Source organism: Montipora foliosa, chromosome 6, assembly GCF_036669935.1.
Source record: "Montipora foliosa isolate CH-2021 chromosome 6, ASM3666993v2, whole genome shotgun sequence".
In the NCBI taxonomy this organism is placed as follows: domain Eukaryota; kingdom Metazoa; phylum Cnidaria; class Anthozoa; order Scleractinia; family Acroporidae; genus Montipora; species Montipora foliosa.
This window is the reverse complement of record NC_090874.1, coordinates 63781205-63798704: the sequence shown is the minus strand read 5'-3', so window position 1 is coordinate 63798704 and position 17500 is coordinate 63781205. Positions and strand designations below refer to the sequence as shown.

Sequence of the window (17500 nt, the reverse complement as noted above, 5' to 3'; positions counted from 1 at the left end):
ATGATAGCTAAGCCAATCAAAACTCTAGAATTGCATTATCCTGATTATCCAATGATCTCGGTTTTTAATATAATATTCATGTAATACAATATATCATCAACTCTGTTGATAAAACCAAATTTTTATATAATATAATACACAGTTTGCAGATTTGTATCAGAGTTCCAAAATACCCAACAGTAGTTGTATTTTTTTTTTATTCCAAAGTACTACTTATCTAGTTAACAATAATACAATAACAACAGAAAATGCACACTTTGTGTCGAAAAGCAATGTAAATGTGAACGTGCTTTGCAATAATATGGAAAGTACTGCTGTAATTTTTGAACGGCCGTAATTTCAACAGGAATATACAATAATTAAGCTGAATAAAATCAGTGCCATGTAAAAAATCGCCAAAGCGTTTTCAGACCGTTTTCAGTGTGAAACATGTAATGGGGAATCAAATTTTCTCGCACATGAAAGTTGTTTCACTTGTAGAATTTTTATTTTGCAAGATACAGCCATGAATTATAAGTCAAATTGATCGTTGAATTGTGTGCTTTGCAGACAACATATTTCCTTTGAAAATTAAATTAAATTGTTTACAACTCAATGGTTACAAAACGAAAAACAAACTGCTCTACTCGCGGCCGAGGGCCGAAATTGACAACAGCGGCCGATAAGAACACTTACGCCGGTTTAGTTTTGAACTCGTTCACTCAATATAGATGTTTCGAAAATAAATATTAAAGAACACTCAAAGCAAGTGTAAACAACTGAATGGTCAGGGAAATGGGAAAAAAAGTGTTTTCACTCACCTCCGAACACAGGATATTATATAGTCGCGCACGTCATGCAAGTTTGTCTAATGACATCACACATCAAAACACACGCTGTCATTGGTTCTTGAAGTCACATGATAAGCGGCCTTTGTTCCCTTGCCTTACATTACATTTTCTCTGGAGCGCTCTCATATTTTCTGCATACACAAGAATCTCGCGCTTCGGCTCTATAAGGCTGCCACCTCGTCAGCCTCGCGTCTTCCTCCTGGCTGACTCGTTGGCAATCATATGATAATTGCGAGGATCATTTCTCTCTTTCCTTTACAGCCCGCACTTGAAATATACACATTTCTTTCAAAGATCCCTTTGGAAACAAATTGCGGTCAAAGGGTTTGGGCAACAGGAAAAAAAATATATTGTGTAACCGCAGAGCGGCCCTTACCAAGAAGATGAAGAATTACAAGCCACAAAATTTGGATCAGGGAAAATGCCATACTGAATGTTTATGGTACGAGGAAAAATTGCCATACGTACAAATTCGGCTAAATTAAAAAATTTGAACTGACGAGCTAAAGTTCTTTTGGGTTGGGTCAGAGATGGTGCCTTCACTACTTGAGCCTCGAAAGATCTTGTGGAGATGCTTCGTGTACTAATCCTTCTCTGTCCAACATAGATAGTGGTGATTGCACTCGCCTCCCACCAATGTTGCTCTGGTTCGATTCCCAGATCCGGCGTACTATGTGGGTTGTCTGCTCCGAGAGGTTTATCTCCGGGTATTCTGCTTTCCCTCGAACTCCTCAAAAACCAATATGATTTCATATGTATTAATTTGATATGATTTCATTTGTGCACGATCCCACAAGCTATTCAGCTTTAAACATTATCGTGTGAAAATAAATTTCTATTATTATTAGAGATAATCAGAGCGGGATTTTTACAATGCTGCCCACAATGACTCATTTTACATGTTTTATTCTTCCTTATAGAATTATTCGTGCTCCCGACCGAGATTTGTTCCATTATTTTCACGAAAAGAACTGTGACCCCAGCCTGAGCAAGGAACAGTACAGATCGTGTCTGGGCTCCAAAGCAATTGCAGAGGGGACTCATACACAGATAGCGATGCAACTGAGCAAACTCCGTGAAAAATACGAATCTGAATCCCAGCAAGATGATGGAGATTGATGCCGAGTTTTGTGGGTGAAAAGACATTGCATTGGCACGTGACAGGTGCATGATTGAACACGTGGGATGTTACGCTTCGGGTCGCAGCTGGAGCAACAAAGCGATGCCATTTTTGCGGGTCGATGCCATCTTTAGTAACCAAGCCTTTTTATTCGGTTAGCTTTCAATAAATTGTTAGGATTAGCTTCACTTAAATACTTTAAAGTTGTAAATTTTCAAGTCGTTGTTTCGGTAGTGTAGATATTAGGGACCTTTAGATTCCAGGCTAAGACGAAGACGAGAACGAGTACGAGTTTTGACTGCCCGTTTTTAGCGAAAATACTTGGGAAATCTATAACCCGTACGATTAATCTTACTCTTTGCTAGCACTATAGGTTGCTCCATTATTCTTGTTGCTGGTAAATGAGCCTTTTTGCTGATCAAAAAATGCCAAAACTGCTACCGTGTTGTTGACTTGTTTTGACACGACGACATTTTTGCAAAACCTCGTACTAAAATGACGACGGCATCACGTTTTTCCCGACATGAGGGAGCTTCCGCACGCGCGTTTTTGAGACGCGGACAGGAACCGGAAGTGAGCTGTTTTCCCTTTTGATTTGTCTTCACACAACCACATTTACATTGCCAAGTATCTTTCTTCATCAGTGATGATTAGTATAAAAATCTGGGAAATACCACTGTCCTGGCACGCGAAATATTCTCTTCCGGTTGCCGTCCGCGTCTCAAAAACCCGCGCTGGTTTGCGCGCGCTCAGTGTTGTTCTTTGGGAAAATCTCGTACTCGTAGTCGTTCTCGTACTAGAATCTAAAGCTCTCTATTAAGTGCATTTGCTCTTAAGCCGTTGAACCGAGTTCGACATCGTTCAAGCAACTTTTTCTAATTTATTTTTCACATTTTTTCTAAGGTTTTTTCTCAGTTTTTTTTAATTCTAAGTGACATACACTGTACCCCGCGAGTCGTTGGTTTCTCCTACGCTTCCCGAGAGAGAAACCACTGCGAGCAACCGTTTGATTTTCCATCTAGCATGTGCGAAGTACGTCACACCCCACGTGATGTATTTGACATCACTTCGTCTTATTTCGCGGGAAATCACAACACAGCAGGTTCGCCCAAACACAGCAGTTACGTAGCTGAACGCACGCGCAAGCGCCAAAACAAGTTTACTAACTCGTTTTACCGGTTCAAAATTAATTTATTCGTCCTTGGCGCTTGCTCGCAATGGTTTCTCTCTCGGGAAGCGCAGGAGAAACCAACTGCTCGCAGGGTACATACGCTGGTAATCTAGTACTAGATAAGTACTTTTTTTCCTCATTTGCGAAATCTCGTCCAAATGGCATCGCTTGTTTACGAAAGGGAAAATTGCGACGACGAAACAGGAAGATTAGCCATGAACAGATTGAGATTGAGAACCCAAGAGAGCGCCGATCCCTACTTCTTCGTGGAGTTTTTAAAAAGCTTACTTGAATACACACAACCAGGGAATTTGATACCTTGGCTCTGTCATCTGCTTTCTTTCCCCGATTCTCTATGTCAAGTTGAACGATAAGATATCACAACTAGCCTGTTTGTTTCACTTTTGATTTTGATTGGCCGGGAATATGACGCACTTTTTTGTTAGGCAATCAACGAGCAGCCTTCGAATACAGTCGCTGCAAGTGGCCGGAGCTTTGTGAGGAGGCAAAATTGGCACTCAGTTGAAAACCGTTCTCCTGGTCACTGAAAGTCGTTTCGTTTTTTTTAAAGGTCTCCATTTTTTTAAAAAAAGCATTACTTCACCTGTTTCTCGAAGATTGCAATAAAGTTTCCATTTATTTGGCATTTATTTGGATGATTTCCAACAATCGCTTGAGGACAAAGTTCATTCCTTAGGGTTGAAAAAAGGGTTTTTTCATAGTTATTTGGAATAGAATAATATAATAGTAATTAAGTTGGCTTAATAGATGGTTTTCACTCACGTGACTTGACGGCCATTTTGGTGTACAAAACAATAGAAAATATTTGCGCATAATTTGCATAAAAATAGAGTTCAGTCCCCAAGGGAGAGGATGTCTCTTGTTCAAGTACACCAAAATGGCCGCTGTGACGTCACGTGAAAACCATGTATTTGTGGTTTCTCATTAAGGCAATGTTGTGGTACCAAATGAAACACAAATGGTTGCTTATTAACGTGACGTAATATATTACCATGGAAACAAAAGAGCCATCTAAAAACCCCCTATGCTTTGTCTTTAAACACTTATATCTCAAAAACGAACTCGGTGACCCTAATCTTTTATTGCTGAAAAGTGATTAGCCGGCTGGAAGGAAACTCTCTCCAACGGTTAGAAGAAAATTCTCATGAGCATATTCATCTGGATAAGGTGGCTCTGAGTCCTTGATGGTGAATGTTTCACATGTTTGCAGAAAGTTTTATCTTAGCCTGCTTATCACTTTCCAGCAATAAAATATGGGGCCACCAATTTCGTTTCCAAGATATAAGCCTTTAAAGACCAAATATAGGGCGTTTTAAGATGGGTTTGTTGTATAAGTCACATCAATGGGTGCGGCTTGTTAAGCAATGATTGGTTTTTCATTTGGTACCACAACATTTGCTGTTAGGAGAAAACGTTCGGTAAATTCAATCCTTCCAAATAGTACAGTAGGTTGAAAGTGTTAAAACTGGTTTGAGACTATTCTAATAATAATTCGAGATATTTACCCAGGAGGCTACACTCACCCAGAAGTGTTTTATTGGAGAGGTCCTGCATCTGAGGAGAGGGGAAAACCAGAGAAAAACCTTTAGGGAACAGAGAATAGAATCAACAACAATCTTACCCCACATATGGCCTCGAAACTGGGAATCGCACCTCGGCCACGGCGGTGGGAGGTGAGTGCTATGACCACTACGCCATTCATGCTCCCCATAGAGAAGAAAAGAGAAGTCCGTTCATTTCGCTGCTTTGTCACAAGTTGGCATAAAGCAATTTTTCCTACACGGCCTGACAAAACAATTACAGCTGTGTAAGTTCATAAGGCCAAAAGGTCTGGGGTTGGGAGAGTAAAAGCCTTGGGAAAGAGGTTGAGATACGTGGGGACCTAAGAGAGGTCTCTTTCCCCGCGCGCTCCGGTCAAACTCGCGTGGCCCTCGGGCGCTTTAAGTCGGAGCGTCTGCAAACGCACGCAGCGCACAGCCCGAGTTTGTAACAAAAGGATTCCGATGGGCAACATAATGAAGTTTTAATTTCATATTCCTATTACTCAGGACTGCTACTTCTTACAATGTTTTCCCTTTGAATGTGTGAAATAACAAAAAAGTATGTGAATAACGGGAAAACAAATTTTAATCAATCGTTTAATCGTAAATTACAACTAAATAATAGAAACAATAAACTTTCTTAAATAAAAAGTGTGTTACTCACAAATATGCATGAGTACACAATGAGAAGAAATGAACACTGCAAAGCTTAACTTGTAGTAAGTTTCATATAATATACCTGTAGTGTGTACTCCACAAAATACTGAAAAGATGGCAACAGTTTTGGATTTTCAAGGGAGGAAAATTGGTTCTTGTTCGAGAGGCTGATAAATGGCAAATAGTACCACAACATTTAGTGGTCATCATTTGGATAAATTTGACACAAAAATGTAACGACAGTTTGGTGAGAACGCAGGAAAAAGCCACGTTACACGCAAAATATGAGTGAAATTCTAAAAAAAGTAAGTATAGCAAAAGTTAAACCATAACACTTTCTGTCCGTTAATGTAAAGTTAGCAATTTTTGACAGGTGACTGCCAAATCTTATCACCTAAATTCAATTCAAATGGAACACGAGAACTGAATATGAGTGTACACGTTATCCAAGAAAAACGAAAAGCCCTATCTATTTAATTATAAACTACAAGTAAAATATTTCGCCAACCAAATCCTTCTCACATTAACTCCGAGACCTTAGTAAGGGCGAGATATACACGTGCAGCAGCTTCAGAGCTGAAGGACATTGATCAGAATTGTTAAGAAATATTAAGTATACATGCTAATGCTAAAGGAGGATGCCTGGTTTAGTGTAGCTTCGATGAACCTGGAAATTGTTGACCCTTAAAGGCAACACCGTTCTCAAAAGTTTGAAAACAAAAGTAATCACACTTCATGTTCTTCATCATCATCATCCTCTTCATCTTCATCTTCATCATCCTCTTCTTCAGCATCATTCTCGACACGTTCCAGTCGAACTAAAACGAACAACACAAAAAACTATTAGGGAGTTTAAGAAAAGACGACGGCTACGACTACGACAACCCCACAAAACAATAATAACATTGGTTAAAGAGCATAAATAATCGTGCTGCACGTGCAGCACGGATTTTAGCACATATGTTTGCGGTCCTCTACTTAACGACGACGTAAAATCACCATATTTGAGGTTTTGACGACAACGTAAACAAGCAACACTGAACAGAGAATCTTTCATTCTCTCTTTTCACTCCGAAACCGCTCGTACTAATTTATTTTTAGGATACTTCGCCCATATTGTTGGATGTGAACGAGACTGAATAATCGCGAAAGATATAATTACGATAGGGTCAAATTGTATTTTTGAGGTAACGTTTTCGTCGACGGTTGGAAATGGATTGAAACTTGAAAAAACTTGTTAGTTTTTTTCAAGTTTGGAGACAGTGCCTTCAGAAAGACGCCAAAAATTAAATACGAATAGCTCTTTGTGCCATAAGTGTATTTCATATCTTGTCAGTGGGTTGTTGCACGTGTGAGCTTAAGTACTACTTTCGTTTTTTACCCATTTTTGACCTAAAAACAGCAAATTAAGCACAGTGCCCTTTAACCATGTTTTAAAGACGTTTAGTTTAACACGGTTTTAAAGTGTATCCTTTTTAAATTAACCATGAAACGTTGACTACTAATTTAGCAAATATCAAAAGCATGTATTGAAACTCGCCTGTATCTCATGTAAAGGCCGATTCTTCATTTTTCTGTGACTGATTCACATTTTGATAAACCCAGTTAACTAAACAATGTCTTGTTGGTGTGAATGGGGCATAAGTCTGATTGACAACTTGGTTGCAATGTGAGCTGTTGCTTTCGCTGTTTGCCTTGCTTTTCCGTTCTCATCAAATAAGGTTCGTGTACACCAATCCTCTCACCCCTAAGGGGTTTCCCATTGACAAATAAAATTGTCTGCTGTGGGACGGAGTAAAATATAGAAGTTGTCGCTTTGAGGAGGGAAACGGTTAAAGTGGTGGACATACATTGCAGTTTTAAATTGATCTATGTAGGCACACTACACAAGGGGTCGTTTCACGCTCTGCTTTTGTCTAAATCAATTCAAGCACGACAGGTAACAACAAACAGGAACCCAGAGACAGAACCCTTACAAAATATTTCCGGGGGGAAAAAGTGACTGGGGACTTTAAAACAAGAATGACTGATAACATTTTTTGTTAAATAACATGTTACGAACTGATTCCATTATGGGTTTTACTATTGCACACTTTGTATGCAACCACAGTTAATTGACAAGTCATCCACATGTGCCTAAAGTACCACACCTTTGTGTTTAAGGGTATTCTACTCACTTGAATCATTGTTTCGCACCATCAGCTCAGCAGCTCTGATCCGTGGTCCCTGGGTATCAAAGCTCATTCCAAAACTCAATAAAGTTGTGTTCTTCTCTAAAGAGGTCACTATTTTCTGTTCCACCTGGCTGCCGATAACAGCACACTATATTAAAGGAAAGAATAATATTAACCACTTCAGTTGATTAATGTACAAAGCACTTTTTCCGACTTATAAATTCAAATTAACTACTTCACTTTTAGCCTGGGACCAGGGATCCGTAGTTGAGGTTGTGGAGCGAAAAGGAACGTGGCGGCTCGCCTCACTCGCCAATATTTATTTTGCCAAGTTCCTTTTAGCTCCATAACCCCAACTGCGGAGCGTGGTTGCAGGTTACTGTACGTCACTTTAAAGTGCCCCTGTGATCAAAAAACCACTTCCTTTTTTCCTTCAGATTTTGAAAGTGTGTTTGCTTAACACCTGACTGGCAAAATTTTGAGCTTTGATTTTTATCCAAAGGCCTTTTACTTTGAGTGTAAGTTTTGGATTTCACGGTCCGCCATTACTCACGTTCAAAACTGACCGATTGGACCTCAGACGGTTGGATCCAGGGAAAAGTGACGTCAGAGGCTCACTAGCTTAAAATTTCATCGTGTGAACGCAGCTTATTATATATGCAAAGCGTGAGTTTAAAAGTCTGAAAGCCCAAAACCCCCGTGCTGCATATTAATTTTGTGGCGTACACACGTATTCCATTCTTAAACTAGTGAGCATTTGACGTCATTTTCTCCTCGATCCAGCTCTCTCAAGAACATAATGTTAGTAATGGCGGACCATTAAATAGGAAAATTACAGTTAAAATAAAGAGGTGTCTTTTTGAAATCAAGGCTTAAAACGTGGGTCACTTAGTGTTTTGTTAACATAGTTTTGAAATCCAAAGAAAAATATGAATTGATTTTTTGGTCACAGGGGCACTTTAAGTATTGAGGCAATATACGTACTTATAGCCAAACAAAATGCTCTCCTGATTAGGGCGACTACACGACAATTGAATGAAGATGAAATTAAATGTTACTTTTCCATGATAGAGGAAAACCCGAGAACCCAGAGAAAAACCTCACCCAGAAACATAGCAAACCAACAAACTGGTGCTAAACTCTAGGGATCATGGATTACATCTCCAGCCCTTGCAAAATAACCCAGCGGTTTATCTTTTTTTTTTCTATAGGATATAATAATAATCATATAATAATAAGGAGTTCCCACGTGAACATGAGTGCTGGTATTAAGGGTAAAAGAAAATTTCCAAGGAAAAAGGCTCAGCAAAAATTTCAGTGAAGGACATCTTGCCTCTTCATAGAATCTGTTCAACACTCAGTGAAAGGTCACATGAATACTGAGCAGAATGTTGCAAAATATAATGAGATATTTCACTACAAAATACATCATACAGTGTAATTAATGGCAAGGACATAGTTTTTGACTATTTAACCCTTTCACCCCTAAACCGGCCATATTTAGTATTTTACTCTGTCTAATGCCACACAATTTTACTCATCAATGGGGAACCCCCAGGAGTCAATGGATTAATCATTCACTGTCCCATTAATTAACCCTTTCACCCCTAAACCAGCCATACTTCGTATTTTACTCTGTCTAACGCTACACAATTTTACTCGTCAATGGGGTACCCCCAGGAGTCAATGGATTAATCATTCACTGTCCCATTAATTAATTAACCCTTTCACCCCTAAACCGGCCATACTTCGTATTTTACTCTGTCTAGCGCCACACAATTTTACTCGTCAATGGGGAACCCCCAGGAGTCAATGGATTAACCCAATGACACCTCAGGCACCCTAAGACGCCCTCACTTGATGACTAAAACCACCTGGCATTAAACAGAGTAAAATATGTGAAGTCTCACCCCCAGGAGCCCAATTCCATTTTGATGTGGTTAAAGCAATAAATCCAAGAGTCTTTCCAAAGCCAATATGGTGGACAGCCATTGCAGATGTCATTACAAAGGCAGCCCCTTTCTTCTCATATGTTGAAAGACTGACCATAGGTCGGGTTTTCTTTGGGTACTTCCATGCTCAGCCCACTGAAAAAAACCTAACCCTAACCTTTCGAACAACCAAGGGAAGACTAAAAGAATATATATATTCCCATAGGCAAAAGCTGAAATTGGAAAACAATACATCCTGTGCACAAATTAAAAAATGTAGGTCTACTACTCATTCAAACAGCTTTTTGCATACTATGTTCATACCTGGTTAGACAAGCGAAGTGCCTGCAAAGTGGTATTGGTTTCCAAGACATCCATAATAGCCTGACAACAATGGAAAAATTAAATAATTCTCATAGCTTAAACAGCATTATTAACATAGATACATCATCTTTACTACTTTAATTACAAAAGATTTCAAATCATACATGGACTTTACAAGCGATGAAAGTTGACATTTGGAAGAAAAGCCTTGAATTTTTGAGTTTGACCATGCACATCACATTTTGTGGGGAATGGGGAGGTTGAATCAAGTAACAAGAAAAGATCACCAATTTTTTTTTTATTTGAGGACTCATGAGATAGCCGAGGATCGACCCCAATGAAAACACTTAGAAAAAGGCGTGTGGAAAAATTGGGTCTTTGAACTGCACCTTTGTTAACTACATTAACAATAATTCTCCATAATAGAGGAGCATCAAACCATGTCTGATCACACAGTACATGAAGCTACATACACAATGAATATAAATGCAATTGAATGTGCAAAAAATGAGCTTTCAAGGTAACAACAGGATTTAAAAGTGTCCTTTTTGGATTTAAAAGTGTCCTTGTGTTCGACTACATATAATTTATCACAGAATTAAATTCTGGAATAAATACAATGTACAAATTAACTTAGGCACATGCAATATGTCAGTGAGCATGTCCACACTCACCATGATTCCTACACCAGTTAGGAAGTTAGATTCCAGATTCAGTGTCTCAAGGGTCTTGTTCTTATTCAAAACATCAGCAAACAGCTTTTAAAAGCAGAAAGGCAGAAAATGAGCCTTGTATAAACAACACATCACCAGGTAAGGTATTTACATGTATCTACTGTACAGTACATTCTGTGTAAACCCTTAATTTTGATAATTTTTGAAAGAATCCTTGGTAACTGTTACCCCAGTGACACAAGAACGTGTAGTGAAAATGAAGCAGTGTAATAATTCAAGGGAAGACTGAAATGAGATCTGACACAAGGAACCAATTTTAGTGGTTTCAGGAAAATTTGAATTTTGTGTGTCAAGCATGCTTGTGTGTGATTCATGCTTCCCATCCATTGAATTTGGATTATAAACACATCAAAATAAAAGAACAATGTACATTAAAAACCAAATAAAACTACTTGATTTGCAGCCATTTCCTAATAATGAGATTCGACAGCACAGCTACACTTTTCCAGCACACAATCCTGGCTGTTATTGCAAAAAATATATATTTCAGAAAATTACTACTAAGTCACCTTGGCTGTCTTGTCTGTCATCTGTGTGTTAGCAAGCTGAACATGTTTCAGACTGGTGTTTGTAAGCAAGGCCTTGGCTACATCTTCAAGCACCTCTACTGTAGCCTCTGGATGATTATTTAAGTTCAGGTTTGTAAGTTTAGGGTCATTGTTTTTTAGTTGATTGATGGCTTTGCCCACATTCAGTTCATTCACTGCTGTTAGGTCAGGCTTCTTTATCTTGGTTGCTTTCACAATACCTGTCATTAAAAGGAATAAATCATCAAAGACATGCTGTCAAGAAAAGAAATCAATTCTATTATAGTATAAGTACATGTATACATTTATAGCTAATCACAATTTTTTTTTTCCAAAGAAGACCAAAATTGCACGAGACTGTGGGGTTAGGCTAACCCTAACCCTAACCCTTTTGCCTGAGCTGTGAGTCTAAATAAGGAGCACTTGAGAACTGTGGAGAGAGTAAAAAGTTGCTCTCTGCTTTGCCGTCAGCAACTCTTACCATTCTTTTGTGCTCTCTCAATTTCCCACTTACCTCAGAGGTCAATTTTAGCACACTAGGGCAAGAACAATACAAAGGACATTTTCTGTGCACCGATATTTTAAAGCAGCATGGCATAAACATGCCACAACTAACCTGGCTTGTATTTCTTGAGGCCGCTACCCCTGAGTGCCTTTCCAGAATCTGTCTTTTCAGCCCAGTGACTCTGGGTTTGGGTAAGCATGCTGTGAACTCCGAGAATGGCTGGAGAAGATAGACAAAAAGACTTTCAATGTCTAAGTAACGTAAGGAAAAATATCCACATGTATAGGAATAATATCTACATGTTTAGTAAAATATCTACAACGTACAGAGGAATCGTTGTTTACATTTTTTACCTCATTAGAACAATGCTATCGTTTTCTAAATCAGTCAGCCAAGACAAAAGAAACGAATATTGAAAAAGCACTGCATAATGAGCTATCTCTGAAAATTTGAATCTGATATTCCAGATAATCTCTCAGCAATGATGCTTTGGAAGTAAGGTTGAAATTTCAGTTCTGGCTCATTATCAAGGCTAAAAGGCTTAGAACCGGAGATTTAACTAAGTTTAACAAGTTCTTTTACCTTTTGAAGTCAATTTGTAAATAGAATGATACCTTCTGCAAGCAGGTTTACTCATATTTTAATGAAACAAAATCTAAACAATGACATCAGCAAAGATTCCCTTACAGCTAACTGTACATAACCATGCTAGAAATTACTGTCAGTCATTAGACATTGATTAGACAAAATTTACGATTGCCTGATATACATGTCTTTCAGATATTGGTCAGTCATAATAACCAAAGTCCAAGCCAAATTAACCAGCCCTGGGACTCAGGATTTTGCTTTTACTCAACCTATAATATGCATTTTATGCACACCTACTACTGTAGGTCTGATGCATTGCATTTTGATGGACAAAAATGAATCTAATGAAATGGTATCCCATTTTAAGGAAAAGTTGTGTTAGGGAGTAAGCAGCCATTTATCTGCTTCATGCCTCATTTCTTAGATATTGTAAATGTACAATGATTGGCAAATCAAGCTGGCGATTGCCTTTGGTCCACTAGATTCTTTACTCTGCTTTACCCTTGATTGGATTACCAAAAGATATAATAGACATCCATCATGTTCTCTTTGAGCAAACCACAAAGCCTAGTTTTTGTATCCAGAAAATCCAAGACATTCAGGGAAGTCCATAATTCCTGACATACATGTAAGAAACCTGAAAATTCTAGAGAGCTGGCCCAATTGTCTAGGATCGCTTATCACATCCTAGGTCTCTGAAATCATTACATTTGTGTGAAAACTCAAATGTTTACTGTTGAGAACATCTGCGGCTGTTTTAGTTAGTTACTAATAATCTATAAATTGCTCCAACTCCCTCTTGACAAAAAAAAAATGGAAAAGAAGTCCAACAAATCTGAGACAATCATATGAACATAATTTTACTTGATAAAGCAGGTTAAAGATTGGGATAGCCATAGCCTTATGTGGACCTACTACCTTAATTATTTCCAATAAAATGACAGTAATAATGAAATAGAAAGCATCAGCAGACAATTTCCTCAAGATTCTGAACCAGTGCCATTCCTAAATATTAAGTTCACCATGGAGACAGAGAGTAATAGCCTGTTTCCTTTTTTGGGCATCCACCTGCTCAACAAACATACACATACAGAGATGTACCCAGAGTGCGTCATTGCATCCTGGGACGCACTCGTTTTCCTTTTGGATGCATAGATTATGGAACGAAGGGTCCAATTGGATGCAGAAAAAAAATAGAATGTTTATGCAAATTACAAACGCCAGGAAAAACACGCGAACGGCGTATTTCACAAGGAAATTGAACATTCCCATTTCTCACAACGGCGAAGTCATGGCCGCACAGGCCGACAATGAACTGTGTATCGATCGCTTACGTTTGTTTACCCTTTTGTTCCTAAATTACACCTCAAGTGTTGTTAAAATAAATGATGCTCTTTTACGGAAAATTGAGATTCAGTTCCTTTTTTTTTGCTGTGGAGATCTAGATAATTTATCAACTGGAGCCAACAGTCCCTACAGCATACGGATTCCTCGAAACATTTTCAGATGTGATCGATGGAACTTTGACAGCCCATACAGTTTGATTGATGAATCAACAGGCACAACAGTTTCAAAGAAATTGATCATTTTAAGTAGATATTCGTTGGGAGGGATAAGACTTTATATTTGTGCAATGAGAAATTTGAAAGGGTACTGCAGCAGCAATTAAGAGGCAATAGATCGCATATTAATTCTTGAATATTAATTAGCTGGACCCCAAAAATTTTGCAATGGACCCCCAAATTTTTCAAAAAGGGGTCCAGAGGACCCCCAAATTTGAAAACCTGGATACATCTCTGCACATATTGAGACCTAAGTGTATGTTAAACCCAAAAATACTGGCCTCCTGCGCACTACACTACAAGAGCCATGTAGATGACCAAATACAAATGTGGGTTGTTAAAAACTATGCTTGATCTTGCATTTCAACTTTCATCCAATTGGCACTACTTCTCTCTCTGGCTCCAAAAGATCCCACAAATAATTTTAGTGTTTTTAGTGAAGTGCATGAACAAATTTGACTGCCTCGTCCATGAAATGTCTATGACCTACTCTCATTGACTATGTGCAATTGGACTCAATTCGTGCTAAGGTTTTTAATTAGGTTTTATTGGTTTTTTTCTTTGTATGTTTTTATTGTCCATTTACACCAGCAGATCTGTTAATACTTCTTATATGCATATATAAATATAGTCACTGTTTCAACCTTACCGTTCACTTGATAATGACTGAAGTATGGTCAAAACATTGTCTTTTACCGTTCATTTTTATCATTAAAAGTTTTAAGAAACCCTTACTTATAATAATAATAAAAATATAAAATAAAAGTATCCAGAAAATTTCAATAAATGAAATTAATGAATAAGATAAGAAAATAGTAAAATTCTTAACACCAGTCATCATTTTTCTTCACCCCCATTTAGGAGCTTTACATGAAAAATCATTGACACAATCTACCTTTAGAAAATTTGCAAATAATTTAATAAAAAATGTGTCTTTGTTAACACTTTATGTTTAAATGAACTATAATTCTTGTCATAAAGTTTTAAATATCTGGGCCTCTGAATTGAACTGAATCCACTCCAACTTCATGTTTTACTCCTAGGATTTCAATAAGGAAACAGAAAATTCCAGATCTTCTAGAATTTTTCTGACAGATGTAAACAAGACATGTGTTAAATACATGTACATGTGATTAAGTTTTCCACTTCAATTCAATGGTACTGACAAAAAAAAGGGGTATGGCTCACTACTAACAGTTTGGTTTGTATCAATGGTCTAGGGAATAAAACCAGAATTGTTCAGTACCTGCAAGTTCCAACATTTCCTCTTCAGTGGCATTATCAAGCACCTCGCTCAGATCATCTGGCAGCAATGGTTGTGCTTCTTTCTTTCCAGGCTTCTCCTTGGGTTGCCAAACCTTGCCACGAGTTTCCTTCTTGTATGGCACATAATCTTCACGTTCCTCAACATTCTTGGCCTGCTCTTCCAAGTGTTCTAGAAGATGTTGTCTGTTAAATGGTCCAGTGTTTTCCTTGTCTGTCTGATTAGTTTGACGTTCATGAACTGGCAGCAGGGCATTCTACAATTGAATTTAGAGAGTTAGTTAAGTGTCTGTGTTATGGACTAATAGAATAAATTGAGACAAAATATCACCTCGTACATTTTTCACTCCTTCCAAAGCCACGTAACAATAATAAATTAATAATATCACTGGACAATAGCCACATTCCTCATCCTGCATTGTGCATACTACAGTTCTTTGACCTTGTAATGCAGTTAATCATACCATTAGGAAAGGTCACATGCCTGTTACATTTACAAGAATACCAAGATTATGTTGAATTCTTAAAAACCCTTTCACTGACAGGATGACTTTATAACTTTCATTCTTTAATATTTTGTGTTCTCCGTTTTTTTCTTTCATGTATATCTTTCATGCTTTTTGTGATCTTTTACTAACTTTTCAGAAACATAAGATTGGCAGATTCTTTTGATTCTACAGTTTTTTAGCCTGCTGTGCACACACTTTTGAGTTATTAACAGTACATATATGTATGGTGTATACATATTTAATTGACCTCTCCCCATGGGGCTTTTCAGGGTCAATGAAATTAAATCAACAAAACACAAATTTAACTGTTAAAAATCCCAACAGGCCTGAGGCAAACCAGTTGGCTATTTACAAGTGCTACTAAGTAGTTGACCCAGGGACTACCAGGATCACATTCAACCAAAGGTCAGAACGGGTCTTTGAACCCAGGATCTCCAGATCTCAAGGCAAGCACTCTTACCACTGGGTCGCACTTCCTCCTACAAACAGTCACGCTAAGACACAAATTACAGCTCACACAGACTCTACTCTGTATTTAAAAAGGCATTGAAGGCCAGTTTGACAAAGGAGTTGTTAATCTTCTTGTCGATGCAATTGCTTGTATTTTCCATAACTGGCATTTCCTGGCCTTACCACTCATCTTCTCCAACTCAACTGCTTGGAATACAGATTCCCAAAACGAAGAAAAGGAAAAGATTATATAATTTCTTCCTAAGTTTTTAACATCTACCATAAAACAACGCGAAAATTGCCGAATAACATTGGTGAACCTATGTGCCCTAAACTCTGCATGATCAGTCTTTAACAACATAACCATTGAGTTCAAAGCAAACAATTCACTGCCGTTTTCACAAGCACTGCAGCACAAGCCACAAAGGCAGACGCATTTTAATCTGGATCTTTTGTCTTAGCAGTACCAATGATCAAATCCCTACAGTGTTTAAGCATATCGCATGCCCTCAAGCTGTGCTGCAACCTTCCATCGCCAGACTGTGACAGACAACCCTTCAGGATGCGCAAAGAATGCGCATCAATCAAATACTTGGTAAGCAAATGAAACAAAGAAAAAGGAACCCTACAGAGAGGACTTTAAAATGCTCAATCATATTTTAAAACGTTGTGAACGGCAACCGACACAAAGAGATCACAAAGACAATTGAAAAAACTCTGCTACGAGCTAAATTTCTCAAAGCAACGAAGCTTTCTATGCTATCAAAAAGCGTCGTCTCGATCCAATCATTCCGAAACATAACAACGTTAACCTTCGTCTCCCTCCTCGACACTCACCTCGGGATCAATAGCTGCATTTAAATCTGCTAATTCTTCAGGAGAAAGACCTTCTACTAGAGCATCTTCATCAATGTCTTTGAATTCATCGAGATCGACAGCACCTTTCTTTTGCTTTAGCCAAGACATGGTGAAGTCGATTCCTCTCCCCTTTCCCAGAAGCTATAACAAAATGTCGACGGGCGCTCTTCTTTACAATCCCACGAAAACTTGACCTTAGCCTAGAACCAGTTGTGCTACCAAAGCAGACGACGATTTGTGTTTCAAGAGGAACACGACGGAGGAAAACGTGAAACGAAGAGCTGAACTGATCGAGGGCGTCTGAGTTTCTTTCGTACAGCACCCAAGCTCGACCCAGTTTCCCTGATATTTTGATGACTCTTCCGCCCAAAAATGCAAATATCCCGTGCTATGCAGTGCTATCATGCAGTGCTATGCAAGGCGAGAAGAAATAAATGTCCCTTTAATTTCGCGACGACTCCTTTTTTTTCATGATTGATGCACAACACAGGCGAAGTATCCTGTGACGGGTTGGGTTGAACGGTTTTAAAATAAACAGACAGTGAACAGAGAAAATGAGGGAGGGGTTCATTGCTGTATTCTCGCGTTGTCGTCAAAACTTAAAATTTGTTTTTTTCACGAGTACGGCAAAGAAATGCACTGAAATACCAGTTGCACGTGCAGCACTATTACTATTAGCAATTTTTAGGAGGCAGTGTGGCCCAGTGGTTAGGGCGCTTGCCTTGAGATCCGGAG

General features: G+C 38.4%; 3 protein-coding genes across 3 annotated transcripts in view; 2 read left to right on the top strand and 1 right to left on the bottom strand.

The window, feature by feature from the left end:
• The window catches only part of LOC138008116 (chondroitin sulfate N-acetylgalactosaminyltransferase 1-like), an 8390-nt gene extending 6297 nt beyond the window's left edge, over nt 1-2093 (top strand). Inside the window, exon 3 of the mRNA XM_068855322.1 lies at nt 1751-2093. Within this exon, the coding sequence (XP_068711423.1) occupies nt 1751-1949 (199 nt within the window). The 3' untranslated portion in view covers nt 1950-2093. The remainder of the gene's footprint in view (nt 1-1750) is intronic.
• LOC138008121 (inactive tyrosine-protein kinase PEAK1-like) overlaps nt 1-17500 on the top strand; it is a 301176-nt gene that overhangs the window by 104218 nt on the left and 179458 nt on the right. The gene's annotated exons all lie outside the window — the stretch shown is intronic.
• On the bottom strand, nt 5149-17265 carry LOC138008115 (tropomodulin-3-like). Its single transcript, XM_068855321.1, has 8 exons — nt 16745-17265; nt 14932-15205; nt 11647-11754; nt 11013-11251; nt 10444-10527; nt 9770-9829; nt 7518-7662; nt 5149-6158 (listed from the first exon to the last, which is right to left on the bottom strand). Exons 1-8 carry the CDS (start codon nt 16871-16873, stop codon nt 6067-6069), a joined length of 1131 nt encoding a protein of 376 aa, XP_068711422.1. The 5' UTR covers nt 16874-17265; the 3' UTR covers nt 5149-6066.

Bases quoted from the DNA above. Each gene is read 5' to 3' on its own strand.
- LOC138008115 (XM_068855321.1), bottom strand. From the start codon at position 16,873: ATGTCTTGGCTAAAGCAAAAGAAAGGTGCTGTCGATCTCGATGAATTC. The intron at 11,252-11,646 runs GTTAGTTGTGGC...TTTTAATGACAG, and splicing joins CCTCAAGAAATACAAGCCAG to GTATTGTGAAAGCAACCAAG. The intron at 7,663-9,769 runs GTATGAACATAG...CCTTTAATATAG, and splicing joins CACTTCGCTTGTCTAACCAG to TGTGCTGTTATCGGCAGCCA.